This window comes from Bos javanicus, chromosome 13 (genome assembly GCF_032452875.1).
Source record: "Bos javanicus breed banteng chromosome 13, ARS-OSU_banteng_1.0, whole genome shotgun sequence".
NCBI lineage: Eukaryota > Metazoa > Chordata > Mammalia > Artiodactyla > Bovidae > Bos > Bos javanicus.
In genome coordinates, this window is record NC_083880.1 from 65,327,633 (window position 1) to 65,354,999 (window position 27,367).

A 27,367-nucleotide genomic window follows, 5' to 3' on the forward strand; every position below is an offset into this window, starting at 1 on the left:
ACTCTCTCTAGCTGTGCAACTGCTCTGAGCCTCAGTTTTCTCTTCTGCACATTGGGAATACTGAGTCTGCTTACTAGGGTTAGTGCAAGGATTAGAAATCATATACCCAAGGGGCCTGCCCTCTGGATTTTGTATTTCCTTAGGCAGCCCTCAGAATCACATAAGCCAATTCCTTGTAATAAAGCTCTTAAATACCTCCTGCTGGCTCTGCTTCTTTGATTGAACCCTGACTGATACAACCACCCAGCACAGGGCTAGGCTCCAAAATAGAAGTCACTAATTAATAAAGAATCACTGTCATTAATAAAATGCATAATATATGTGTTGAACTGGGTCTTTGTGCTGGATTCCAGAAAAAACAGCGGAGAACAAGACAGGTTCCCTGCCTCAAGGTGCATATACAGCCTGACTGAGATTTCATACTAGGCCTGCACTGCCAGAAGATATCGGGTGTTTATGGCTGGAAGGACCATTGTGGTGACCGCTGCTGTTAGGCTGGGTCTCTCTGGCCTGGGTTTATGAAGCTCTCCCTTACAGCTGAGTATGGTTGGAAGCTAAGACCAGGTGATAAAGGGCCAACTGTGACACTCACTCGGATTGAGATCGTCTGACCAGGACTATGACTGAGCCTCTTGACTGTGGCTACTGGATGACTAGGAGTCTACGAACCTCAGAGACCACGACTGATTGAAACCGAAAAGCCGTGGCTTGCGGATGTGTTTCTGGACCGGGATATAAAATGCATCGTTTGATGAAAGTTATTATCCACGGGCTCAAGAACTAAATCCATTAACTCAAGGTAGCAAAAGACTTTCGATGGGGCGGAACCTGCTGGCACGGGCCGTTTCTTCCGCGACCCAGGGACCCGCCCGGCCCCTTTCCCGTTGCTCCCGTCCGGCGCCAAAGAGGGAGAACTTCCGGTGCGCTTATGCTGTCCCTGGACCTCGGCGAGACACCAGTCGGTGAGTTCACCCTCCTGTCCTCTTTTAACTGTTTTGCTTTCGTTGTCTGTGTGGTCCGGCCATCTCTCTTTTCGGCTGGGGATCGCGGAGGTCCTGAACTGGGACACCGAGCTGGGACTGTGGCGTCCCGGTCTTGAGCCGGTGGTGAGACCCACCTGCCTCTTTCAGATAGGTTACTCTTACTTGCTCCCCGAGTAACCGTCAGATTCGCCGTCGCCAGAACTTCCTGGGAGCACGTGCCAAACTTCTTTTTTCCTAACTTTAGAACTTATGGGCTCGGAGGCCTTTGCTCCGCCTGACGTGATTCTGATTTACTCTATCTTCGGTAAGGTCTTTTCCCCGAACCAAGTCTTTGTTTTTCATCTACAAAATGAATATCGTGCTTTTATTAAACAGATGTTTAGCAAGCGTCTAATATGTGCTAGAGGTACGAAGGACCCGCATCTCCTGGAGGTGACAGCCCTCTATTAATATTTGCAAACTTGCAGCTGTGATTAGTGAAATGGAAAGATAAAAGGCACTTTGAGAGCACATCACAGCAGATCTGACTTAGCCCCAGGTCAAGGAAGCGTTGCTGAGGAGGTGAATATTGAGCAGAGATCAGAAAAATGGTTTGAGACAGGAGGGAAGAGTTTTCTATCAGGGGAGCCTCTGTTTGAGGGTCTGAAAGAGGTCAGTGTGGCTACAACAGAGCTTGTGGAGGAAGCATGATATGAGACAAGCTGGAGGAGTTTCCACGGACCAGGCCATACAGGCCTTGTAGGTCGCAGGGGGAAGTTTCGTTTGCCAAGAGCCAGAGGATATTAAGTATGGGTGGTGACATGCTTAGACTGGCGGTTTGAGAAGGTCACTCTGGCTTTTGGATGGAGAACGGACTGGAGGGACAATCTGGCTGAGGGACATGGTAGCTTAGATTAAGGATGTGGTGGAGAGAAGTGGGTAGATGTGATTCTCTGCATCTCAAGGCATCTTCTTTGTGCCAGGTCATTTGCCAACTGTGGAAGATATAGTGAAGAGAATTACAATCAGCTGGAAATAGAAAGAAGTGGCATTATCAAAGAGGAGCACACAGATGCCACCGGGAAAATGGCTAATTGATGAGCAATTATTCTAAATGCAGTAGCTGTTCATTTAGCAAACATATTAAGTGCCTTTTGAACTCAAGATTGGTAAGATGATATAAATTATTTAGAGCAGTGGCTTTCAGACTTTTTGCACTGTGACCTACAGTAACGCATATATTTTACATGGTGACCAAGAGTCCATACAAACACACAAAGCTTCAGAAAACAGTACTTAGCTTTACTACTTAGGATGTGCTCTGGTTTTTTTTAATTTTGCCCTTTTATTAAAAAAAAAAAAACAAACAATGTTGGTTGAGATCCTCTAAGTTGATCTTTTGACCCATTATCAGGTTGTGACTTGCAGTTTGAAAAAAAATGCTGATTTAAAGTCATAATCATTCATGTGGGTTTTGGGTAAAGACAATAAAATATGTCCTTTCCATATTGGGAAAAGGATTGGTCTTCCTTTCCTCATGGTATTGTTTTGTTTGTTTAAAATGAGTAACAGGAATTAAACAGGCAGCTGGTTCTTCTGTTTGTGAAGTTTTGTGGTCTTGTTGATATGTCTGGCTAGATTGGAAGTGCCTGGAGGGCAGTAACTGTCTTCTCCATGATTATTTCTGTTAGTGTCTGGCAAAAATCCTGCAGGCTCTCCAGGGTTATTTGTTGAATTGAATAGGTGGTGTCTTGGGACTAGAGAGTTAGATGTGTTCTGTTTAAATTAGTTCATGTTGGAACCATCCTTATAAATGCAGAGGCTGTGTCTGTTTACAGAAGTCTTATCAATGTGTCCTCATGGGTAGTTCAGAGGTAGATAAAAATAAATGTTCTAAGGTCTTTGTCTTCTAAATACTGATCCGAGGCCAGCCATGCCACCTGGATCCATTTGGGTGAGCAGTCCAGAGCTGCTACTGACTGTGGACCCTTTGGAAAGTTGTTTCACTCCCTGGACTTTAGATTTATATATATATATATATATATATAAAATACATATTTTATATATATGTGTACATATGTAGGAGAAGAGGGTTGTGGTTGAAAAGCTCTCCACTGCCCAAATCTTTTGTGAATTTTAGATGCTAAGCACCCCGTTTCCACCTTCTGTCCATTTCTGGGTCTTCGCTGAGGCTTATGGGAAACTGGGTGGATGCTTCTCGAATCTTCTAGGTTTTAGACAGAATTATAGTTTAAGACAGTTTAGGCACAGTAATCCTTTAGAGTGGACCAGGCGTTCTCCGCCTTCATCCTCTGTTATGAGAAGGAGATCTGAAGATCTCAGATCTGAAGGAGATCTGAAGGAGCTTCGAAGTGCACAGTGGAAAGAACACTGGCCTGGAGGGCAGGGTACCCAAGTTCTAACTGGGTCCTTGTGTGATCTTGAACATGTCTCTTTTCTTTAACTGATGTCTTTCCAGCTGTGAAGTGAGTGTTCTTGCTCATTAAACTCAGAAACAAAAATCCTCTTCTCTTTGAGTATTGTTTTCTTTACCTGTGGTGAAAATTAAGGTAGAAAATTATGTCATTGGAAAAGATCCTGATGCTGGGAAAGATTGAAGTCAGGAGGAGAAGGGGACAACAGAGGATGAGATGGCTAACTCATCACTGACTTGATAGACATGAGTTTGAGCAAGCTCCAGAGTTGGTGATGGACAGGGAAGCCTAGCATGCTGCAGTCCATGGGGTCACAGAGTCGGGCACAACTGAGCAACTGAACTGAATTATTTCAGGGATCTAATTCAGTATCTGGCACATAGAGAATGCTCAGCAAATGAATAATCCTTCCCAAGGTTCTGATTAACTCTGACTTCTTTCTTTTTCAGCAGAATAGAAAAGTTTTCTTTTTGATCACTCACCCCTGGCCCCATGGCTGCCATGCAGATGGATCCTGAGCTTGCCAGGCGCCTCTTCTTTGAAGGGGCCACCGTGGTCATCCTGAATATGCCCAAGGGGACAGAGTTTGGCATTGACTACAACTCCTGGGAAGTGGGGCCCAAGTTCCGGGGCGTGAAGATGATCCCGCCAGGCATCCACTTCCTCCACTACAGCTCTGTGGACAAGGCCAATCCCAGGGAGGTGGGCCCTCGCATGGGCTTCTTCCTTAACCTGCAGCAGCGGGGGCTAAAGGTCCTACGCTGGGATGCCGCCCGGGAAGAGGTCGACCTGTCCCCAGCCCCAGAGGCTGAGATGGAAGCCATGAGGGCCAACCTCCAGGAGCTGGACCAGTTCCTGGGACCTTATCCCTACACCACGCTCAAGAAGTGGATCTCCCTCACCAACTTCATCAGCGAGGCCACCGTAGAGAAGCTGCAGCCTGAGAGTCGGCAGATCTGTGCCTTCTCAGAGGTGCTGCCCGTGCTCTCCATGAGGCACACCAAGGACCGGGTGGGGCAGAATCTCCCACGCTGCGGTGCCGAGTGCAAGAGCTACCAGGAGGGCCTGGCCCGGCTGCCTGAGATGAAGCCTAGGGCCGGCACCGAGATCCGCTTCTCCGAGCTGCCCACACAGATGTTCCCGGCAGGTGCCACGCCGGCTGAAATAACCAGGCACAGCATGGACCTGAGTTATGCCCTGGAGACTGTGCTCAGCAAGCAGTTCCCCTGCAGCCCCCAGGACGTGCTCGGTGAGGAGGAACACGGCTTTGAGAGTGGGCCAGGGGAGGGGTGTGTAGCCGAGCGGCTTGAGAATAGGGAGTCCCTTTTTGATTATTTAGTCTAGTGGTTCCTAAACCTGGCTAGGAGGGGGTCTTACCCAGAATGCTTGTTAAAGGAACAGATTCCCAGGGATTTCCCTAGTGGTCCAGTGGTTCAGAATCCGCCTTGCCATGCAGGGGACTTGAGTTCAGTCCCTGCTCGGGGTACTAAGATCCCACAGGTCGCAGAGCAGCTAAGCCCACATGCTGCAACTACTGACCCTGTGCACCACAACAAAAAGTCCTGCATGACACAACTGAGACCTGATGCAGCCAAATAAATAAACTATATATATATATATATATATATATATATATATATATATTTTAAAGGTACAGATTCCCAGGCCTTACCCCTGGAGACTGATTCAAGAGATCTGGAGTAGGTTCCCAGCATTTTACCTGTCTGTCTGCCTGACAGACAAGTGCTGTAGGTGAACCTGATGCAAACAGTCCCGTGTCAGGGAACCCATAGTGTGGCCTCGCCTGCCCACCACTACATTTTACAGATTGAGGTCCATAGAGGGAAGGGATTTGACTGCTAAGTGATACAGTTGAAGTGAGACTGGAGCCCAGGGCTCCCGGTTCCCGGCCCATCCGTGTTCCTGGGAGCCTTCCACCTGCCCCATCAGTTTACTCTTGACTCTCAACCAGAACAGTGATTTTCTTTTCACTGTTACAGTCTTTATTGTTGTTTTCCCCCCTTATTACAAAAAATAACATATTTATCTTTAAAGGAAAACAAAAATGAAAGTCCAAATCCCACCACCTGGAAATAGCCATCTTTGTTCACTTTGTTGTACTTTTCTTTCTTTTTTTTTAACTAGAAACACAGAATGACATTATATAATGATAAAGCACCAGTCCACAAAGAAGACATAGCTATTCTAAATTTGTGTGCAGCAGACAACAGAATTGCAAAACATGTGAATGAAAACTTGATAGAATTGAAAGGTGAAATAGATGGACCCACAACAGTTTTAAGTCTTCAACACTAAACTCAAAAATTGATTGAACAATTAGATTGAAAATCAGCAAATATTTATAGAAATTCAACAATAGCATCAACGAATAGGATCTAATTGATATTTATAGAACATTCCACCCAACAACCTCAGTATATACATTCATTTCAGATCCTTACAGAACATAAACAAGTATGACCATATTCTGGGTCTTAAAACAAACCTTGACAATTTAAAAGGAGTTAAATCATACAAAATGTTTTTAAGATACATACACATTTTTAAGGTACATATTTGTATGTATTTCTCAGTTTAATATGTTTCTGTTTCCTTTTAGTCTTTTTATTCAATTATACGTTTGTGTATATATGATATTTTTACAAAAACAGGATTACAGTATATTATCCTATAATCTGCTTTAATATAAATATTATTCCATGTCACTGAAATGGTCACTTCTCTTTAGTGGCTACTGAACTTCCATAGTTATTGGACCAGCCCCTGTTAATGAATCTTTTAAGATGTTCCTGGTTTCCTTATTGTAAGTGTAAGAGTCTCCTGGTGTGCCCTTCTGCATATTTTGGGGTTGAAATTGTTGGATCAGAGTGTGCATGCTGCCAGGAGAAGGTCAGGCATCTTTGCTGATGAGGTTGTGGCCCATCACCTTTTGACATGGCATTTGACGTGGTGATTTAGCAAAGTCCTCTTCTGACTGGATAGTTGAAGAATGACTTCCTGTTTCAGTTTATATTTCTTTGATTACTAGTGACAGCAAACTTGTCACATCTTTAATAGCTATTAATATTTTTTCTTTTACAAGTCTAATATTTGCATATTTTTCTGTTGGAAGATCAGTGAGAATTTTGAATATAGGGCCTTTTATATAATAGGCTCAGCTGATAAAAAGGGACAATTTAAGGGTGTGTATCTATTTTCATTTAATAAGTAACACTTGAAATCCTGGCTTCAAAATGAACAGAAATCCTGTTTTCTACCTCCTAAACATTTCAGTTCTTCAAAGTAATCTTGTGAAAAGGTCTGTTGGAAGGATCACTGTATCTTTATGACAGCTCTTTGAAATTATTTCTCATCTCAATTTAATTTTAGACTAAGCCAGAAATGTATAAATTTAAATGAATGCCCTAAATTCAGAGAAGCAGCTCGTATTTCCACAAACTAACCAGGTAAAGCCAACTGAAGAAGCAAATCATTAACCTCTGTCATACAGAGGAAACGTGACTATATTTTGAAAATATTGATCAAATGTCTAAAACGTCTAGACCCCGTAGCTATCTGCTCAAATCAAACTTAGTTCCACAAGCCTGGGAACAGAGAACTAGTTTTTCCAGGGCTCCAGAAGTGACAGAAATTGGACACCATGTGTTTAAAGAGGTGTTTAGTGTTGAGTACATTTTTTTTTTAATTTTGGCCACACCCCACAGCATGTGGGACCTTACAGTTCCCTAATCAGGGATCACACCTGCCCCTCCTGCTGTGGAAGGCAGAGTCTTAACCACTGGACCACCAGGGACGTCCCACATCTGTTCTTTTTATGGCCCACGTGTGGATATACCACAGAAGTCCCCCTTAAATTTGAAGCCAGAAAAAACATGTCTGATCAGCAACAGTATATCTTGGCACCCAGAGACCCAGCTGCTCATCCAAGACAATGGCTTCTGGACCATCAGGTCTCTTTGCGACAGGGATCTGCTGGGAATGTGGGAATAATAACTGAGGTTTCTGGAGTGCTATTTTGCACCAAGCGTTACGCTGAATGCTTTATACGTATTGGGCTGGCCCAAAAGTTCATTTGGGTTTTTCCATACGATGTTATGGAAACGCTGGAATGAATTTTGGGGCCAACGCAATACTGTATCGATTCACTTAATCTCTACTGCATCCCTCAAATAAGGAAACTGAAGCATAAACAGATTAAGTAGCTTGCCCAAGGTCACACAACTGGGAAGTGGTGGAGCTGAGACTTGAACCCAGGCAGTTTGGTTCCAGAGCCCATGCTCTTAGTCACAAGCTGCTCATAGCAAGCAAATCATAGAGCTCTATGATTAAACAAACAAAAAATTTGGCTGGCAGGCTCACCCTGGAACAAGTACTCATGAATTTTCCTGTTCTAGAAGGCCCTAGAACTATTCCCACCCAACAGAAATCTGTTCTATCTTTCTGTTGTTCAGTTGCTAAGCATTAGATGTGTGACCTTGGGCAAGTCTCTTGACCTCATCTGTACACTGAGGCAAATACCCCCTTCCCTGACCACCTTATGGAGTTGGGCTGAGGGTTCGGTAGTGTTACACAGCCTTTCCCTGCCCTGAAGCAGACCATCTGCATCAGACTCACCCGGGAAGCTTGTTAGAGCTACAGATGCCAAGGCTCCATCATCTGTCCTCAACCAGGATCTCTCGCAGTGAGGCTCGGGCAGCTTTATTTTTCCCAAGTTCTAGTAATTCAGATGGGCAGCCAGTTTGAGGATCCACTTGGCATAATGTCCACAGACCCATTTTGTTAACTTGTTAAATGGTAGGTAAATACTCAGTGTGCCTCTTCTCTTGCAATCTGATCTTCAGATCAGATCAGTTGCTCGGTCATATCCAACTCTTTGCGACCCCATGAATCGCAGCACGCCAGGCCTCCCTGTCCATCACCAACTCCCGGAGTTCACTCAGACTCACGTCCATTGAGTCAGTGATGCCATCCAGCCATCTCATCCTCTGTCGTCCCCTTCTCCTCCTTCCCCCAATCCCTCCCAGCATCAGAGTCTTCTCCAGTGAGTCAACTCTCTGCATGAGGTGGCCAAAGTACTGGAGTTTCAGCTTCAGCATCATTCCTTCCAAAGAAATCCCAGGGCTGATCTCCTTCAGAATGGACTGGTTGGATCTCCTTGCAGTCCAAGGGACTCTCAAGAGTCTTCTCCAACACCACAGTTCAAAAGCATCAATTCTTCGGCGCTCAGCCTTCTTCACAGTCCGACTCTCACATTCATACATGACCACAGGAAAAACCATAGCCTTGACTAGACAAACCTTTGTTGGCAAAGTAATGCCTCTGCTTTTCAATATGCTATCTAGGTTGGTCCAAAACCAGTTGGGTTTCTCATGGCTTGAGTTTATAGCAGTTCAGCAAACGTTTATTGAGCAGCTGCTAGGTGCAAAACCCCATGCCAGGCTCTGGAGGAGTGACAAGGCTAGACAGCCACTTCTGGCTGAGGTCCAGTGGCTCTGATGGCTTAGTAGAGTCAGCCAGCACCCCGCTCCCTCAGGTTCATCGCTCCTGTCTGCACCTTTCAGGTGAGCTCCAGTTTGCCTTCGTGTGCTTCCTGCTGGGGAATGTGTACGAGGCCTTCGAGCACTGGAAGCGGCTCCTGAACCTTCTGTGCCGGTCAGAAGAGGCCATGGTGAAGCACCACAGCCTCTACGTCAACCTCATCTCCATCCTGTACCACCAGCTCGGCGAGATCCCTGCCGACTTCTTTGTGGACATTGTCTCCCAGGACAACTTCCTCACCAGCACCTTACAGGTGAGTGGGCTTCTGGCTGACACCCAGGTGGATCAGAATGAAGGCCAAGGTGTGTGAAAGCACCCACAGAGGCTTACATTTCTGTCTCTTGCTGTTCTTTCCTTGGGGCTTCCCCAGGGACTCGGTGGTAAAGAATGTGCCTGCCAATGCAGGAGATGCAGGTTTGATCCCCACTTTGGGAAGATCCCCCAGAGAAGGAAATGGCAACCCACTCCAATATTCTTGCCTGAGAAATCCCATAGACAGAGGAGCCTGGTGGGCTGTAGTCCAAGGGGTCACAAAAGAGTTGGACACGACTTGGCGACTGGACAACAATGCTTTCCTGAGCCAAGCTTTCTTCACTTCAATTTCCTAATCATAGACTATTCCCTGGTTCTCTTTCTCCTACTCAATTGTAAGCTCCATAATGCCAGAGACCCTCTCTCTGTACCCTCTTCTCCCTGCCTCACCCCAACATGCCTAGCAGTGGGGCACTTGGAATTTGAATCAGCCCCACCCCTCGAGCAACTGCACTCAAAACAGTTTTTCTTTCTCCTGGCCTAGAACTGTGAGTTGCTGCAACCCAGTAGGACAGAGTTTGGAAGCTAGTTATTCCCAAGGAAACATCTGCAACTGCTTAGATCTCATTTAAGCACGAAAGTAACTTTGATTTCCTGTTCAAACAAAATGTGCCAATTTCTGCAGAGATTCTCTGATAGAAAAAAGTGAAATTTGCTTTTAACTCAGCAATTAAATTTTCATTATGAGTGGTAATTAGGGAAGAAGCTTCAAACAACTTAAAATCTTCATCCTGTGCTATTTCCTCCCTTTGCAAACAGATTAGCTCCCTTTATGTTCTTGGGACAGCCTCTGTCACTCACGTTTTGTAACTTTCTCGAGTGTAGAAGAGGCAGAGCTGCAGGCTGTCAGTTTCCATACTTTCTGTTCCAGGACTGCTTTCTTCTCCCTGTGTGGGAGACCCCCATAGGCCTACCCCTTGAAAGGGGGCCGGTCACTCATCTCCCACTCCCACGCATGGTAAGGGGAGGAATGAACAGTCATGAAATGCCTGTTGACATTTAATGGGCACCATGCTTCTCTGTCTATGTGGGTTCCCTCATTTGATCTCTCTGGAGCACCATAAGGCAGGGAGGATTATTCCCATTTTACAGATGAGAACACTGAGACTTACAAAGGTTAAATCATTCACATAAGGTCACACAACTGGTAAGTGGCAGAGTCAGGATTTGTACCCAGGCCTGAGCCTTGATTTCAGGCCTGTGCTTATGCCCCTACGTACTGAATACAGTGTCTCTCCCTCTGGAAAGAGTCTTGATTGACATTAGTGGCGACACCATCAGGGGCCTGTTTCTCAGACGTAAAGAACACTTTTCTAAAACCAAAATGCTGTCGGAAGAGTCCCTGTGATCAAGCAGCTGCGATAAAACTCTGGATGTTGAAGGACATGTGCAGACGAGGGATGAGTCAGGCAAGCTGATGGTTTGAGCCTGGCATATTCCACTTCATACAAGTTATAAAACTGCCCTTTTATTGGTTTTTGATGTAACAGAGAAATTAAATCCCTTTATTCTTCCTCTGCAGGGGAAATCCGCTCCACAGTTACTGGGTTGTGGGTTGCAGAGCAGTAGGAGGCCTCAGCCTGCTAACCTGCCTCTGGCGGTGGCTGTGGCCCGCGGGAATACACACTGCCCTTGCGATGTGCATTAATGCTGTCGCGCAAACACAGGAGAGCCACACTGTGTCACTGGCTGTCCCAGCCATTGTCAGCGCAACCAACAGCTGAGCTCTAATTGCTGAGGCTTTGTTGCCAGCAATGATTTATGAAGCAGAAAGGGCCCAGCTGGATTGCTCAATATCCAGGTGGGGTGTGCAAAGCTGATGGTTAGAGGCATTCTGTCTTTGGAGTTTTCACCAAGAAAATTCAGTGTCACTATTTGGAAAAATCCAGGACATGTGCCTTTTAAAAAATAAATCAGCATCTGTTTTTGCGCATCCTTTCTTTATGTACAACATTCTTCTGAAAGTGTTGAGGGACACATACGTGAGTTACCCTCTTTCTTGGAGGTACAGAACACTTTTCTGAAGCCAGCATACTGTTGGAAGAGTCCCTTTTATCAGGTAGCTGACGTATAACTCTGGAAGTTGAAGGACTTGTGTGGTGGCTTCACTTCATTGATTTAGCAGGTATTTGCTGAGCACCTCCTGTATACAAGGCTCTGATCTAGGATGGGAAATATAGCTATGAGCAAGACATAGTCCCTTGGAGTTTATGTTTTGGTGGGAAAGTAAACAAATGAATTAACCAAATGACTCCAGATAGCATTAAGTGTTTTAGAAGGCAGTACCATTTCCCTAACCCAGGCCTTTTGGTCTCATCTGGATTGCATCAGACTTTACCAACTTCTGTGTTTATCCCTGTTAATCCGTCTGTCTCGCACTCTGCCACCAGAAGGCACCTGTGATCTGGCTCTCTGTGGTCCTTACTGCCTGCAAACCTAGGTCACGAGGTCCATGCTGATCCTGCTGCTAATCTGTTCTCCAGCGTCTCCTTTCTTCCCGTTTCCCCATCAACTGCAGGAGCAGTGGTCTCCCTGCAAGTCGCCAGACCTGCATGTTGTCTCATGCTTCCCTTTTATTTTCTTAACTGTAAAAAATACATAACGTGAGATTTACCCTCATAATAATTTTTTAAGTGTGCAGTTGTTGTTGTTCAGTTGCTAAAGTCGTGTCTGACTCTTTGCAACCCCATGGACTGCTCTGTCCTCTGCTGTGTCCTGGAGTTTGCTCAAAGTCATATCCATTGAGTTGGAGATGCTGTCTAACCATCTCATCCCCTGCTGCCCGCTTCTTCTTTTGCCTTTAGTCTTTCCCAGCATCAGGGTCTTTCTAGTAATTCAGCTCGTCACACCAGGTGGCCAAAGTATTGGAGCCTCAGCTTCAGTATCAGTCCTGCCAGTGAATATTCAGGGTTGATTCCCTTTAGGATTGACTGGTTGGATCTCCTTGCAGTCCAAGGATACAGTACAGTAGTGTTAACTATGAATAGAGTGGATCTCTAGAACTTTCTCATCTACTACAACTAAAACTTTATACCCATATTTCACCTCTTCTTAACTGAACCTTGCTTTTCTCCCTGCCTGCTGTGTACTCCTCATCCCACAAGGTGCCCACTAGGCATCGCTCTCTGTGGTGCCATCTCTGATCTCTCCCTCCTTTCCATACTATTAGCCTGCTTTGTACTTGTCACTGTTACACGGCACAGGCTGTGTTTGCTGAAATGTATGTATTGTCTGTCTGACTTCCCCACTAAGCCATGGGCTTTTTCCAGAAGCCTAATTTTTGTCCATCTGGTTATCTTCAACACCTAGCTGAGGTTTAGCACTTATCTTACTTTGTGTTACTGGGTGTTTTTAGATGGACACAGCACATAATTCCTGTGACAGTGTAAATAGATGACTGTGCTACAATACTGTAAACAGGGAAGTCCGATCAAAGAGTATTAGGAGCACCAGAGAGGGTTGGTTGGTTGGTTCATTCACACGGGTTGAGATTTAAGAGACAGAGGGTCAAGAATGGCTTTTTTGTAAAGGGGGGCATTTGGCCATGAGCTTGAAGGATGACACAGATTTCAACAGGCAAAATGTGGAAAAGATATTACAAAAGTTTGTTTCACTTTTTCCATGGTGAGTTACATTGATGCCATCTTGGCACTGAGATCCAGTCCCCCCACACACAGGCACTCACCTCCGGGTGTTTGTGAGGGAATGAATCAGCCCATAAAAGCCTTCCTCAGCAGTTGCCTGCTCTCCCCACAGGTCGCCAAGTAAGTGGAAGCAGCTTTCCTACTTCAGAGTTTAAACGGCTGCTGCCCACAGAGGGGGACTGGTGTCTGTGAGTGAGCACTTAGCCACATTAGCTTGGGTAAAATCAACCATGTAATGCCCTCTGCCATTAGAGGCCCCTTTGAATAGATGCCACTGGGATTTTTACAAATCCCGTGGATTTAGCATGAATAAAAATTATTTGTTTTACAAAAATAGATACAGTTTTTTCTTTTACTTAAAGCAACTTGAGTCATCATGATTTGTTTAAAGCCAATGAAAGGATAATCTGATTTAATAGTATGTTATAAAGTGAGTTATGTACAAAATAAGAATTCTTATTGCTGATTGCATAGCATTTAGGCATATAGTCATGTAACCTTTTTTTTTTTTTTTTTAATACTTTTAGTCACAGTAGGCCAAATAGGCTTTCCAGCTTCATTTCTTGCCAGTATTCTAAATACTGTCCATCTTTAACTCTCAAGGGAGAACACTAGCTCTGACAATGTCTATAGCACAGGCATACCTTGGAGATATGGGTTCGGTTCCAGGCTACCACAATAAAGCAAATATTGCCCAAAGTGAGTCACGTGAATTTTTTGGTTTCCCAGTGTATATGAAAGTCATACACTGGGACTTCCCTGGTGGTGCAGTGGCTAAGACTCCATGCTCCCAACACAGGGGGGTCAGGTTCGATTCCTGGTTGGGGAACTAGATCCCACGTGCTGCAGCTGAGGCTTCACATGTTGCAGCTGAAGATCCTGTGTGCCATGACTAAGTCCCAGTGCAGCCAAGTAAAGAAATTTATTTTTTAGAAGTCATATACTGTCATATACTATAGTCTATTAAGTGTTTAATAGCATTATGTCCCAAAACAACCTTAATGAAGAAATACTTTATTCCCCAAAAAATGCTAACCAGCATCTGAGCCCTCAGATCAGATCAGATCAGATCAGTGGCTCAGTAGTGTCCGACTCTTTGCAACCCCATGAATCACAGCACGCCCGGCCTCCCTGTCCATCACCAACTCCCGGAGTTCACTCAGGCTCATGTCCATCGAGTCAGTGATCTGAGCCCTCAGAGAACTGTAATCTTTTTGGTGGTGAAAGGTTTGAAATATTTTGAGAATTGCAAGAATGTGACATAGACACAAAGTGACCAAATGCTGTTAGAAAAATGGCACCAATAGACTTGCTTCATGTATGGTTACCACAGACCTTCAATTTGTAAAAACCTGCAGTGCCGTGAAGTGCAGTAAAACAGCGTATACCTGTGTTTTATCATCACACCAGCCATGATGAACTCCACCCACCTGCTCCTACACCTCCTGCTGTCAGCTGTCACCTCTGCACATTTCCTGTACATATTGTGTTTAGCCCTTACAACAGTTTAAGAAGTTAAGCATATAATCCCATTTTACTGATTTCCTTACTGATGAGGAAACAAATAATTTTGCCCAGGATTGCCAGAGCTGGTGGATGACAAGGCTGAACTTTAATTCTGAATCTCCCATATGTGATTAGTGCCCCAGATAAAACATCCTGAGTTCTTTAAATTGACCTTAGAAAGCATGATTGCTGCTGCTTTTTGTCTTCTTGATAATCACTGTGAAGTGATAGTCTTGCTTTTAACACCACTTTCTTCTGCAAGTGAAAATAAAATGTCCTACCTCTGGCTAGTTTCATTCTAAGTTGAATAATCATCTGGGAGTTTAAAAAATTAGAAAATTGCATCTTTTTGGTCTAGCCAAAAAATAGGATAAGAAGTGACTCAGCTATCTACCGTGGCATTTGGAATTTCTCAAGGTGACCTGACTGAACTCAATTTATTTAACTTGGGTTTAAAAGAAAGCTTTCACTTTTCTGACTAAAATAATTTACAATTTTACAATATATAGACTTAATGGTAGATGTATTAATACCTTTTTTTTTTACATTTGAAGAAAAATCCCCAATGGGTTTGCTTTTAGTTTTAGATAAATACAGATGTTTGTAAAATGTTTTTTAAAAATATCCAGGGTTAATATTCCCATATTAAGGTGATTCATTTCTCAGTGATTTTAAAAAGTTTACTGTTTCACAGTAACCAGATCATTACTAAATTTACATAAGAAGGCATACAATTGATCTAAAAATAAGAGAATCAAAGTAAATTGTCTAAACATCTGTCTCAATGTGAAACTCTAAATATCTCCTCTTCTGAATGGTGAATTTTGTAAAATCTTGGGACAAAAATAGATCAGTGGGTCCAGGGCTAGGGACAGGGGAGGATTTGATCCCTAAGGGACAGCATGAGGGAATATTTTTGGAGTGATGGAACTGTTCAATATCCTGATAGTGATGGGATGTGGGCCTTTAAACTCATAGAACTAGGTACCAAAAGAAAAAGCTATAAACAGATATTTATCTGTCTTGATTATGTCATATACTGGTTGCCTGGGTATATTGTTGTTTGTTGTTTAGTTGCTCAGTCGTGTCTGACTCTGCGACCTCATGGCCTGTAGCTTGCCTGGCTCCTCTGTCCATGGGATTTTCCAGGCAAGAATACTGGAGTGGGTTGCCATTTTCTTCTCCAGGGTATCTTCATGACCCAGGGATCAAACCTGGGTCTTTTGAGCATCTCCTGCATTGCAGGCAGATTCTTTTACCACTGTGCCACTGGGGAAGTCAGTGTATGGATGTATACATTCATCAAAATGAATCAAACATTTTAAGTGGATGAATTTAATTGTAAGTAAATTATGCCTCAATAAAGTTGGTTTGTTAAAACAGTGAACCTGGACTGTGCCCTGGGTCTTGGAGGCCCACAGAAGGCACAGTTCCAGAAGAACCTGGTCTCCAGGCCCCTTGGCTCCCCACAGGCACTGCTAAAATATCAAGGATGGATTAAGTCTGTGTCAAGACAAAAAGAAGGTCTTGGTAGGGAAGAAGGATTTCAGTTTCCCTACTTGGACTGCATCTTGCTTGACATGTATCACTTGCTCAGCATTTATCACCATCCTCATCTGTACAATGGGAATAGTAATTTCCTGTCCTCCTACCTCCAGGTTTGTAGCAAGGATTAGACTGAAAGATTCTTCAAAAAGGACATAGCACTTTTTAAATCTGAAGCCTTATTTTTCAGACTGAAGGCTTCTGTTGTACCTGCCTAGAGTTGATGTTGCCCCGCTGGTGGTGGGGAGTGTGAACGATGAGTCTGAGCCCAGCCTGTTTCAGTCCCTTGCTGTTGGCTGTTGCTGAAGGCGGGGTGATCCCTCCATCTCATTCATATCCATTCAGGGAGCATCCTGTGGGCTCTAACTCTGTGCCAGGCCCTGGGCAATCTGCCATGTGGGTCACATGGATAATTAGGAAGTGACCTGTACTCTGAAGGGGCATAGATCACAGATGCAAGCAGAGAGGGAGAAATGCCATAAGGGAAGCTCAGGCGTGGTACTGGGGGAGCAGAGGTTGGAGCAGTTCCTTTCAGCTTGGGCTTTTATAAGAGTCCTGTCACAAGGAGATGGCCTGTGAACCAGTGGCATTCAGGGGCCTTGTAAATAAGCCACCTCCTCCCCAGGATGAGTCCCTTACTCTGTCCAGCACCATCACATAATTATTGAGCAATCATTTGGTGCAGGCACTGTGCCAGAGGAACCCAGAAATGGATTTTCATAGAACCTATGGTTGTCTTTCGTTCATTAAACGTATCATGGGTCCTTTTTATATGTCAGACTTCATACCAGGGGAGCGGGATGCAGGTATGTAAAGGAGTCAGCGCTTTGGAGTTGCTCCTCATCTCTTGGGAGAGCTCAGTAGTAAATGGATTAGCACTGACCGAGAGTGAGACTGTGTCCCACGTAACCCTGGGCACCAGGGGAGCGCAGAAGAGCACCTGGTCCATCCGTGGTCTGGGAAGACATCCCAAAGGGGTGGCGTCTGAGCTGAGCTTGGGTCACTAGTAGAAAACAGTAGGTGCAGGAGGAGAAGGCAGGGGTGGAAGGGGGCTATAAGCAGAGGGAATCGCCTGTGTGCGCAGAAACACAGAAGAGACGATGGAGCATCTTTGGGTTGCTGCTCAAGGCAGCTGGAGAGGAAGGACTGTGAAGCGAGTAGCACAGTGTACCATGTAAGGAGAGGAGGCTTTTGCTAATTGAGCCATCAGGACCCCTGGAGACAGACCCATGAGGGTGCAGGGCCTCCAGCGCTAAGGCCGTTTGCAACAAAGCTTCTCTGCTTCCCGAACCAGGCCCCTCCCCGAGTTCAGCGCTCCAGAGCAAGCTCCATTAGCCGCCCGCAGACAGGCCGCCGGCTTCCCCACTGCCCGCTGGCCACCGAGCTCGCACAGCCCCTCTAATTAGTTATTGATCCCGTGTTTTGTTGTGGCTGTGCTTCCTGCTCCTGTGTTTAGTCAATTCTCAAGTAATGAAACCAAATTCTGTAACCCCCCCACCTTCTGCCTTTGTACCCCCTCCCCTGTCACTTCTGTCCCTGCTCCCACCCGAACAGAGTGGCTGCAAACAAAGACTACAAACGTGAGCCTCACTCCACCTGCCAACGGGAAGGCAGTGGAGCGGCAGGCGGGAGGGGGTTGTCTCTAGAAGCGGCTGCAGAGTCCACCTGTTACCTTTGTCAGGTCAAGACCCCTGGAGCCCATATTCCTTCCATGGTGGTCTACGGCCACTGGGGCACGAGGGTGACGTGGATCAAATTGCTGCTGTCACCCTGATGCCGCTTGTCTAGGGTGGTCTTGCAGGGAGCCAGTGAGTAGTCTGGGAAAACTACTTCCTTTCTGGTAATTTTGACCCAGGCATTTAACTCCCCTTAGCTTCCGTTTCCATAATAGAGTTGGACACAACTGAGTGACTTCACTTTCACTTTTCACTTTCATGCATTGGAGAAGGAAGTGGCGACCCACTCCACTGTTCTTGCCTGGAGAATCCCAGGGACAGCGGAGCCTGGTGAGCTGCTGTCTGTGGGGTTGCAGAGTCAGACATGACTGAAGCGACTTAGCAGCAGCAGCAGCAGCAGCAGTGTGTCTTCCCAGGGCCTTGTGAGGATCTATTGGGCTACTCTGTGAAACTTCTTTGAAAATAGTAAAATAGTGTGAGGAGGAGAAATGAGTTTGCTATCATTCTTAGAAGGGATTGAGATCCAGGACAGTCTGAAATGGAGTTTCAGATGTAGAGAAAATTACTCTTGTTTGCCCCTGCCCGCGTTTCCGCTAGTCATAAAGAATCCACCTGCCAATGCAGGAGACGTAAGAGATGCGGGTTCGATCCCTGGATTGGGAAGATCCCCTGGAGGCGGGCACGGCAGCCCACTCCAGTATGCTTGCCACACCCATTTGGGTTGCTGTTGTGAACAAAAAGAAACAGAAAATAAAAGATGTTAGAGATGTTGGATTGCTGATGGAAATGTAAGAATGGCACAGCCACTGTGGAAAACAGTATGGTGGTTCCTCAAAGCATTGAATAGAATCACCTTATAATCCCACAGTCCATTCTGGGTATATACCCCCAAAGAATCAAAAGCAAGGCTTCTGTAAGAGATATTTTTAGATTCATGTTCATAGCAGTATTATTTATAATAGCCAAAACATAGAAACAACCCAAATGGCCGTTGATAGATGAACGGAAAACAAAGTGTGGTATATACATACAATGGAATATCATTCAGCCTTAAAAAGAAGGAAATTTCTAGTGCATGCTATATGAGTGAGCCTTGAGGACATTATGCTAAGAGAAAGAAGCCAGGCACAAAAGGACAGATATTGTATGATTCCACTTATATAAGGTACCTGTTGGGGATTTTTTGTTGTTTTTTAGTCGCTAAATCATGTCCTACCCTTTTGCAGCCCCTTGGGCTATAGCCCACCAGGCTCCTCTGTCCATGGATTTCCCAGGCAAGAATACTGGAGTGGGCTGCCATTTCCTTCTCCAGGGAATTTTCCCAACCCAGAGATAGAACCCACATCTTGTGCATTGGCAGTTGGGTTCTTTTACCACTGAACCACCAGGGAAGCCCCATGAGGTACCTGGAGTAGTCAGATTCATAGAGATTGAAAGTAGAATGATAGTTACCGGGGGCTGGAGGAGGGGGGATGAGGAGTTAGTGGGTATAAAGCTTCAGTTGGGGAAGATGAAAAAGTTCCAGAGATGGTTGCATAATAATGTAAATATACTTAATGCCACTGAACTGTACTCTTAAAATCGTAAATGGTATATATATTTAGTGTATGTATTTAGTACAGTGTTTTAAATTATAATTTTTTAATGGTTAAAATGGTATATTTTGTGTTATGCATATATTGCCACAATTTAAAAAAAATCAAAGACCGCTTTTAAGGAGACTACATACCTCACATTGTATGCAGTGCGTACCCACACCTGGAGTCCATTTAGACTAGAGCAGCAGTTCACCCTCAGCGGGTTAGGGCCTGGGGCTTTTTACGGGACCTAGGGGCTATAAGCCCCCCACACCTTTCTTAGCACCAGCTGGTGTCGCTGCTGCCTGTTTTTCTAAGTTCCTGCCCAGGTGCCCAGTAGATCTCACCAGAGGGCAGGGCCGGGTGATGGCCCTGCTGGCCTTATTCTCAGTGGGGCATCTCTGCCCAAGACAGTAATTTTCCATTCCAGTCCTGCCCCAGCTTCTCATCTGGGCTTGGACCTTCTTTCTTGGTTTGGGGGAGAGCACAGCAGGTGTCCTGAGTCTGTGCCAGCAGCAGCTGATCCTCCCGCCCCAGAGAGCCGAACACCCGGAGGAAATTTCCACCGCTTTCTCAGCCCCTGCGTGTTCTCAGGAGTGACTTCTCCTCTGTTCTCTGTAGGTTTTCTTCTCCTCTGCCCGCAGCGTTGCTGTGGATGCCACTCTGAGGCAGAAAGCCGAAAGGTTCCAAGCTCACCTGACGAAGAAGTTCCGGTGGGACTTCGAGGCGGAGCCTGAGGACTGCGCCCCAGTGGTGGTGGAGCTCCCCGACGGTGTGGGGACGGGCTAAGTGGGAGAGCTCTCGGCCAGGGGAGGCCCCTTCCCCACGGCTGCAGTCCTGGCTTCTCCATTCACCCATGCAGCTGGGACCTGCTGGGGCAGGAACCCTGCTAGGTTCTGAAAGATGGAGCCAGAATCCCCTCCTTCACCGATAATCAAGTCCCTTCAGTGCCAGAGAGGCTGCTCCCCATCTAGCAGGCACCTTGTGGGTTTCCTGTCAGCCAGGTTGTGGTGCTAACCCAACTGAATTCCACATGGGCTCTTGGGAGAGACCTGCCTCAGCAGCAGTCTACTTCATTCCAGAAGAGAAGCTGTTGAGCCACAAGCCCGAGATTGCTTATTCCATAGAGTGGTTTCAGGAAACCCTGGACTGCCCAGGAGTCTGAGATGTCAGTTGTTGACTTTTTAAAAGTTAAACACGGGGTAATAGGGAAATGAGCCAGAATTCCTGCCTGCCTCTTGTGGATGGGAACACATCACAGAAAACATGGGCCTGTGACCTCTCTGGAGCCCCAGGTTGAGGAGGGCGAAATAAGACAATGGGTTAAATCTGGCGAGTGGTCAGCTCTTGCAGTCTCTGAAGTTCCTTGCTCCTGTCCAGAGGTCCCAGTGGATAACCTTCAAGATGGTTGTGGCCCCTGAACTCAGAGGCCTCGCTAGTGCCACTCACCTCCCACCTGTTCCACTCTGAGGCCTCAGACCCAGAAGTGGCCCTTGGCAGCCCTCCCAGATGGCCCTGTTCCTCACCAGAGTCACCACGACTGTTTCTGATGACCTGGAGATTCAGCAACAAAGAGAACGGTTCTTGCTCTGGACAGGCTTCATTGGCCTCCTGGAAATTCTGCATCTTTATCCAGAGCTCCAGAGACGACCTTGTCAGCCTGGGTCCCCCTGTCCTGCTGTGGAGACCACAGGAGTGGATGATGGTTCCTGTTTCCTGGGTGTCCTGAGGGGCTCGCCCATCACGCACCCAGGCCCTGGCCCCCTGGCCTCACACTGCTGTACCTTGATGAGGGTCCCTGTCCCACTGCCTCCCAAGGCTGCGGCTCACACCAGGTTTCTGAGTGAGAATCCCCACTGGTTAAGACTTTTAGTTCCACTTGTTTCCTTGGAATTGTTTTTCCAAGAGCATAATGTACATTAAAGTCTTGGAGTTGAGACCAAATCCCTTTGTGTGAGTCTCTTGCGGATGCACAGGGCCCCACGCAGTCAGACACTGTCCTGAGCCACACATGTCCTCCCCGCCAGGTGCCAGAAGACCCTGCCCACCTCTGCAGGCTCTGAGGAGGCAGGCGGCCAGCGACGTCGCCTGTCACCATGGGGCCTGCGGGATGAGCACACCAGAAGGAGGGATCGAGGCCCTGTATCTATCTAGTAACTAGCAGATTCACCTTGTGTGGGTCTGCTATTCTTTTTCTCCCCAAAGCCCACTCATCAGAACTACCTGGGGAGCTTGTTAAAAGTGCAGATTCCAAAGGAATGAAGCCCTGATCCGTTCAGCAGCATACATGAACCTTGAAAACACTGTGCTGAGTGAAAAAAGCCAGCCACCAAGACAGCGTGTCCTGTGATTCTGTTCGTATGAATCGTCCAGACTGGACAAATCCGAGGAGACCAGGGATGAAAGAGAGAAATGGGGAATGACTGCTAATAGGTACCAGGTTTCTTTTCAGGATGGTGAACAGGTTCTGGAAGTAGATAGTGGGGGCGGTGGTTCAACTATATAGTGAAAACCACTGAAAGTGCACACTTAAAAATGGTAGATTTTATGGTGTGTAAATTGTCATTTCAACTTTTCGAAGTTCAAGCTTCTAAGTCCCACCCTACAGAAACTAAGACAGTCAGTCTGGATGCGGCCTGGGTTCTGAGGCACGCTCGGTTTTGACTTAATACCTAGAAGTAACAGCATCGCGGTTTAGTACTTGGAGCTCCATTGAGACAAGTTGCTCCCGATGACCTTGTCAAGGCAACACCTGGAAGCTGGGCCACGTGACCTTGTTCTCTAACCTTGTTGGTCTCATGTCTATACAGACACCCCTCTCTGCCCACCGACACAAATGGGTTAAGGAAAGGTAGCTACAGTTTAGAAGTACTCTGTTCTGTCACTTAATCCTCACAACAGTACTCTTATTATCCCCAGTGCTCTTACTATCCCCATTTTGCAGATAGGAAAATAGGCTCAGAGAGCTTCATTTTACCAGGGCCCCATAGCTCATAAGGATTGGGTCAGGAATCAAGCCAAGCCTGTTGGTGCCCAGAGCCCATGCTCTTCACTGCATCCACTATGATTTACTCCTTCCCTACCCTTCCCTGTGCAGGACAACCTTCCCCTCTCTCTGCATCCCCAGGTCTAACCTTGGCCCTGTTGACAGCCAGCTGTGTGACCTTGAACAAGACACATACATTCTCTGGGCCTCAGTGTACTTACGTATAAAGTGAGAGGGTTTGCTTGGAGTGGAGATTTCTGGTTTAGACACTCCAGGCTCCTTCAGACTCCCTCCACTTAAAAAATGGACCCCTGTGTCATTTTAAATGTTTTCAAAGGGAAACTACATTCACACGAGGTAATACGGCTGAGCTGACAACAACGACAACAATAGGTCTCTTGTTGGGGGCTGCAGTGACAGCGACACTGTGTCTTCTCCTGCTTGTCCCAGCTGGCAGTCCTCTGTGTGTCTTTGATGAATAAAAAATGTGAAAACAAATTAATTATTACTTAACACTTGCAGTGTTTTCGGAAGGCAGAAACCTTGAAAACCATGAACCAGTGGCATCACTGATCTCTAAGCTCCCTTCCAGTTCTAACACATTTAAAAGTGAAGCTATTGGCAGGACCTGGCCTGATTTTCAAATCCCCTCAAATGTAGGCCTCCTGGGGTCTGGCTCTTATTTGCCAGGCTGCTTTATCCTATTAACAGAATCAGCAGAGGTAGCGATTCCCCAACGCCTTCCGCTGTCCCTGTGACAAACCCTGCTGCTCCGGGGCCCCGCTCCGGCTCATTTCTCACCACTTGAGGAGGGGAGGAGTTCCCCGCCACTGATTGCCTCTTCCCACCGGTAATTACTTTCCCAACATCATCCCCTTGTAAATATTATTTAATATTCTCAGGGCTCTGTGACATGTTGGTTTCTCCAACTAATCAGACTCTGGCTTGACCGAGATGCCATCCCCTGCTGAAACGCGGGCTGGAAGAGCAGAGGATGCCGTGGCAAAGCCATCGCTGAGTCACGGCCGCCAAGACCGAAAGCAGGACGGAGCTGGGCAGCTCACCTGAGCTACCTGTGAATACTGGAGGCGGTGCGATCCTGTGACTCCGCAGAGCCACCCCCACGGGCCATGGCACTGCTTTACCCAGAGCTCACCACAGCTGGGCCAGGCAGCCTTTGCAGTCGTTAGGCCCTTCCAGTCCCTTCTTCTGCAGCATCCAGTGTCTGTCTCTGGGGCTGGCTTGTTCTCCTCACAAACCCTGGGCACCTGCTATGGACTGGCAGGGGGCCTCCCTGCTGAGATGGGGGTTGAGGACCAAATGTAATGTCAGCTGCTCCCTGCTGAGGGGAGGGGCAGGAGCATGTCCAGCCCCTCCCCCCACCTGCTAGGCCTTCTGTCCTGTGTCCTCAATCTGGGGCTCACCTGCACAGACTCAATAGATGTCTCTGGAAAACAAGGATCCTCAGGGTTCTCAGGCTGTCAGTTAAAAACCCTTGGTGGGAGGAAGGTAGGAGAAGTCAAGAGGCTTCAGTGCAATGTCAGATGGCCAGTTTCAAAGCAACTGCACAAGGGCACCATCCTTGCATCTCTGTCTTGCTTCTTCCCTCCCCAGATTGCTCTGTTTTCCCTCTGTCTGCCTCCAGACGTCTTTACCTGGCTCAAGTCTGGGCTCTGCCTGGCCAAGGGGGATGCCGACAGATGGAGTTTCGTCTTGAGGAGACAGAGCTGTGGAATGAGAAGCAGTTGGAAGAAAAATGTGGGACCTTCACCCAAGAACAGAGAGGCTGGGAGAGCTGTCTTGAAAGAGGAGCTCTCTGCATCCTTCAGAAGGCAGAGCAGAGACTCCAAACTGCAGGAGGCAGAGCTTGGCTTCCCTTCTTTACCCAACTCACACTTTCTGAGCGCCTGTCCCTGGGCGCTTACATTCCAGTGAGGTGAGGGTTGGGGACAGCAGGCAATAAGCGTAATAAGTAGACTACAGACTATGTGAGTTGTGAGAAATGCTCTGGAAAAAGAGCAGAATGAAGGAAATGGAGAGTCCTGGCAGGGCAAGAGGACATGATGCAATTTAAACGGGGTGACATTTGAGCCAAGACTGGAAGGAGGTGAACAAGTGAGCCATGCAGGTATCTGGGGCAAGAGTGTTCCAGGCAGAATGAACAGTGCGTGCAAAGGCCCTGGGGCAGCAGCGTGTCTGGTGTGTCAGAGGAGCACCAGGGGGTCAGCTTTGTGTGAGTGTAGTGATAAAAGCAAAAAATGGAAGGAGAGACCATCTCCAACTGTACAGAGGGATCAGGTTGTCCCAGGCTTATAGACTGTGGCAAGAATGTTGCATTTTACTCAGTGAAATGGGATCCATTAGAGGATTTTAAGCAGAAGAGTGACGTGGTCTGATTTTTGTTTTAACAGGATCACCAGCTGCCCTGTTGGAAATAGACTGCAGGGGAATGGGTGGAAGCAGGGAGACCAGTAAGGAGGCTGGTGCAATGGAGCGGACGGGTGATGCTGACTTGATGAGGGTGGGATCACGTGTGCATGCTAGGGCTGGACTCATGACTCAGATCAGGGATGTACTGGATGTCTTTCCAGGGCTCTTCTACCCTGATAATCCCTCCTCTTAAGTCTCAGAACCTGGGCAGACTACTGACTCGTTGGGTCCCCCACACTACGAGTCCCCTGTCAACTCTCCCATCAGCGATCTGCCAGCCCTGCCAGTTCCCAGGTGTCCATGTGGTACCTTAGTGCAGGTGGGGTGATGATCAAGGGCTGGGGAGGAACTCACAGGGATTCTGGGTGGTGGGGCGGAGGCAGGGCCTCGACGGCTCTGTTGAGAAACCGTAAGTGAATCAGGGCCACCGTAGGCTGTGCTTGCACTGCCAGCACCCGTGCGGCTGTTCTTCTTGCTAGTGCTTGACGAGGAGGGTCACGCTGGGTTCTCACAACTAACAGAAAGTCAAGGGTTGTTGGTACTAATTTGTCCTGGACAAGAATCATTCATGCACCCACTTCCCCCAGGGGATGTCCGTGGACTTCCAGGGGACTAACATGAACTGGCGTGGAGTTGAGGGCCTCCCTCCTCACAGCTGGGAACGTGTTGGGAATGAGCTTCACCTTATTCCGGCCGAGCTCCAGGTCTTTGAGGAAGGTCTTATCATTCCTTATTGTGTAGACAGGAGTCAAGGTGAGAGAGGTGAGGCACCGGCGACCGAGTCTCCAAGCCCGAATCCCAGCCTGAGTCCAGTACAGCCCTGCCATCACACAGCTCTCCTTAATAAGGACGGTTACATAATCTGGGATAATTACCAGTGGATCCAAGGCTGCCAGCCTGGTAACTGGCAGTGTCAGCCACTTACAAGAGTGGTGGGCAGGCCCCGCTGGCCTCTTGGTTCATGACAGCTGCTAATGTTTCCACCCAGACTCTTAGTGTCCGGATCTGGCCTTGGCCACGATGGACCGACTGGTTCAAGCGAGGTGGCACCTGGGTGTGGGAGGAGAGGGGGCAGCATTTGGTCCAGAAGAAGGCTGCTTCTAGCCTGTGCGGACCACTGGGGCCCCCAAGGGGCTGCTCAAGTCTGGGGTATGCCTGAGCCGGGGCCTTTCCACCCTGTCCTGCTAGAGTTGATATTGAATTTGCAAAAGGTATTTGCTTGAGAGAAAGATGCTTTGAGATGTGGGGTCTGTGAGGAGCTGATAAAAAACCTGGACTTCCTCTGTGGACCAATAAGCTGTTCTATTCCAAGTTGAGGAGCCTGAGGGCTTCCCTATTGGCTTAGATGCTAAAGAATCTCCCTGCAATGAAGGAGACCTGGGTTCCATCCCTGGGTGAGGAAGAGCCCCTGGAGAAGAGAATGGCAACCCACTCCAGTATTCTGGCCTGGAAAATTCCATGGACAGAAGAAACTGGTGGACTACAGTCCATAGGGTCGCAAAGGGTCGTACACATCTGAGCGACTAACACACACATGTACACACGTCACAGAGGAGGCGACGATAGAGAACAGGATGTCGGGGATTGAGGGGGTGTCTCCGTGGAATATTTTGAATAAAGAAGGCTAGACCATTGTTCATTTTCCCTTTTAGAAATTGTCTATGTATGTCCTCTGCCCATTTTCCTGTTGAAATCTTTAAAAAATTTTTTTTAATTTCTGTAAGATGTTATGGAAAAACTCGAATGAACTTTTTGGCTGACCCAATAAAATATGCGTTTATCTTATCATAATAGATCTTAACATTACAAATATTTCCTGCAATTTGCCTTTTAATTTTATGATGTTTTAAAATGTATACTTTTTTATGTCAAATATGTTGAACTTCTTCTTTTTGATTTGGTCTTTTACTGCTTTAACAATTTTCCCCACTGCTTTAAATGCTTAAAAGTCCATTCCTGTATTAAGATGAAATATATACTAACCTATATTTTGTTCTAGTGTTTCTCAGTGTTTCCGTTTTTCATTTTGTATTTTGCCAGAGTCAAAAACCCTGTTTCCTTGGCCTCACTTAATCCATCCCCACTCCTACCTATCACACCTCACATCTGCTCTTGATTTTTCTCTCCAGATTTTAAGTCCTAACAACCATTTCACGCCTCCAACCTTGTCCTTTCCTTGGCCACCGAGGGCTTCTCAAAAGCCTTCCTGATCCCCTCAGAGCATTTACAGCCAGAACCACACCCATATCCAGCCCTCAATATTATAGGCTGGTGACGTGGAATGCTTTTCTTGTTGCTTCCCAAGGCTAGAATTGTTTGTTCACGATTCTGCACTGCCTTTTTCCAAACATGGAGCTAAGGGCATCAATGCTTTGTTGATTGAAGGATCACCTCTCCCTCTCTGAGAAGGTCCCATCACTGTACCCTAGAATGGCCAGTAGCTGCTCTTTGTAGACTAAACAACCTATTTCTCTTCACCCCTCTACTCATGTCAAGCCTCCTTTGCTTTGAGGAAGACTTTTTCTATTCCACAACATCTTTGGTAGGCATGCCAATCACAGTATCTTGTTCCATCCTTCCACCCTCAGAGACAGACACACAGCTTCAGCTAGACCACTTGGCATCTTCCCTGGGATGCTTCTTCTAGAACGTGCAAAAAGATACCGCATACTTTTGGAGTTATGGTGTAGAGGACTCTTGGTTGGACCTAATAGGGATCATCATATCTATTAAAA

At 46.7% G+C, this 27,367-nt stretch overlaps 1 protein-coding gene across 3 annotated transcripts; it reads left to right on the forward strand.

Annotated features, from left to right (window-relative positions):
* Positions 1–638: 638 nt before the first annotated feature.
* Positions 639–21,160, forward strand: AAR2 (AAR2 splicing factor). 3 transcript variants are annotated; one of them, XM_061437475.1, is made up of 4 exons: positions 639–962; positions 3,847–4,646; positions 8,980–9,209; positions 19,838–21,160. In XM_061437475.1, exons 2-4 carry the CDS (start codon positions 3,890–3,892, stop codon positions 20,003–20,005), a joined length of 1,155 nt encoding a protein of 384 aa, XP_061293459.1. In that variant the 5' UTR covers positions 639–962; positions 3,847–3,889; the 3' UTR covers positions 20,006–21,160. The 3 variants fall into 3 exon arrangements, with proteins under 3 accessions (XP_061293459.1, XP_061293460.1, XP_061293461.1); XM_061437476.1 differs by having other exon boundaries at positions 640–962; positions 3,850–4,646; XM_061437477.1 differs by lacking the exon at positions 639–962 and adding an exon at positions 977–1,287 and having other exon boundaries at positions 3,850–4,646.
* Positions 21,161–27,367: the final 6,207 nt, after the last annotated feature.

Coding starts and splice junctions, on each gene's coding strand:
- AAR2 (XM_061437475.1), top strand. CDS start 3,890: ATGGCTGCCATGCAGATGGATCCTGAGCTTGCCAGGCGCCTCTTCTTT. Junction 4,647..8,979: donor CAGCCCCCAGGACGTGCTCG/GTGAGGAGGAAC, acceptor TGCACCTTTCAG/GTGAGCTCCAGTTTGCCTTC. Junction 9,210..19,837: donor TCCTCACCAGCACCTTACAG/GTGAGTGGGCTT, acceptor TGTTCTCTGTAG/GTTTTCTTCTCCTCTGCCCG.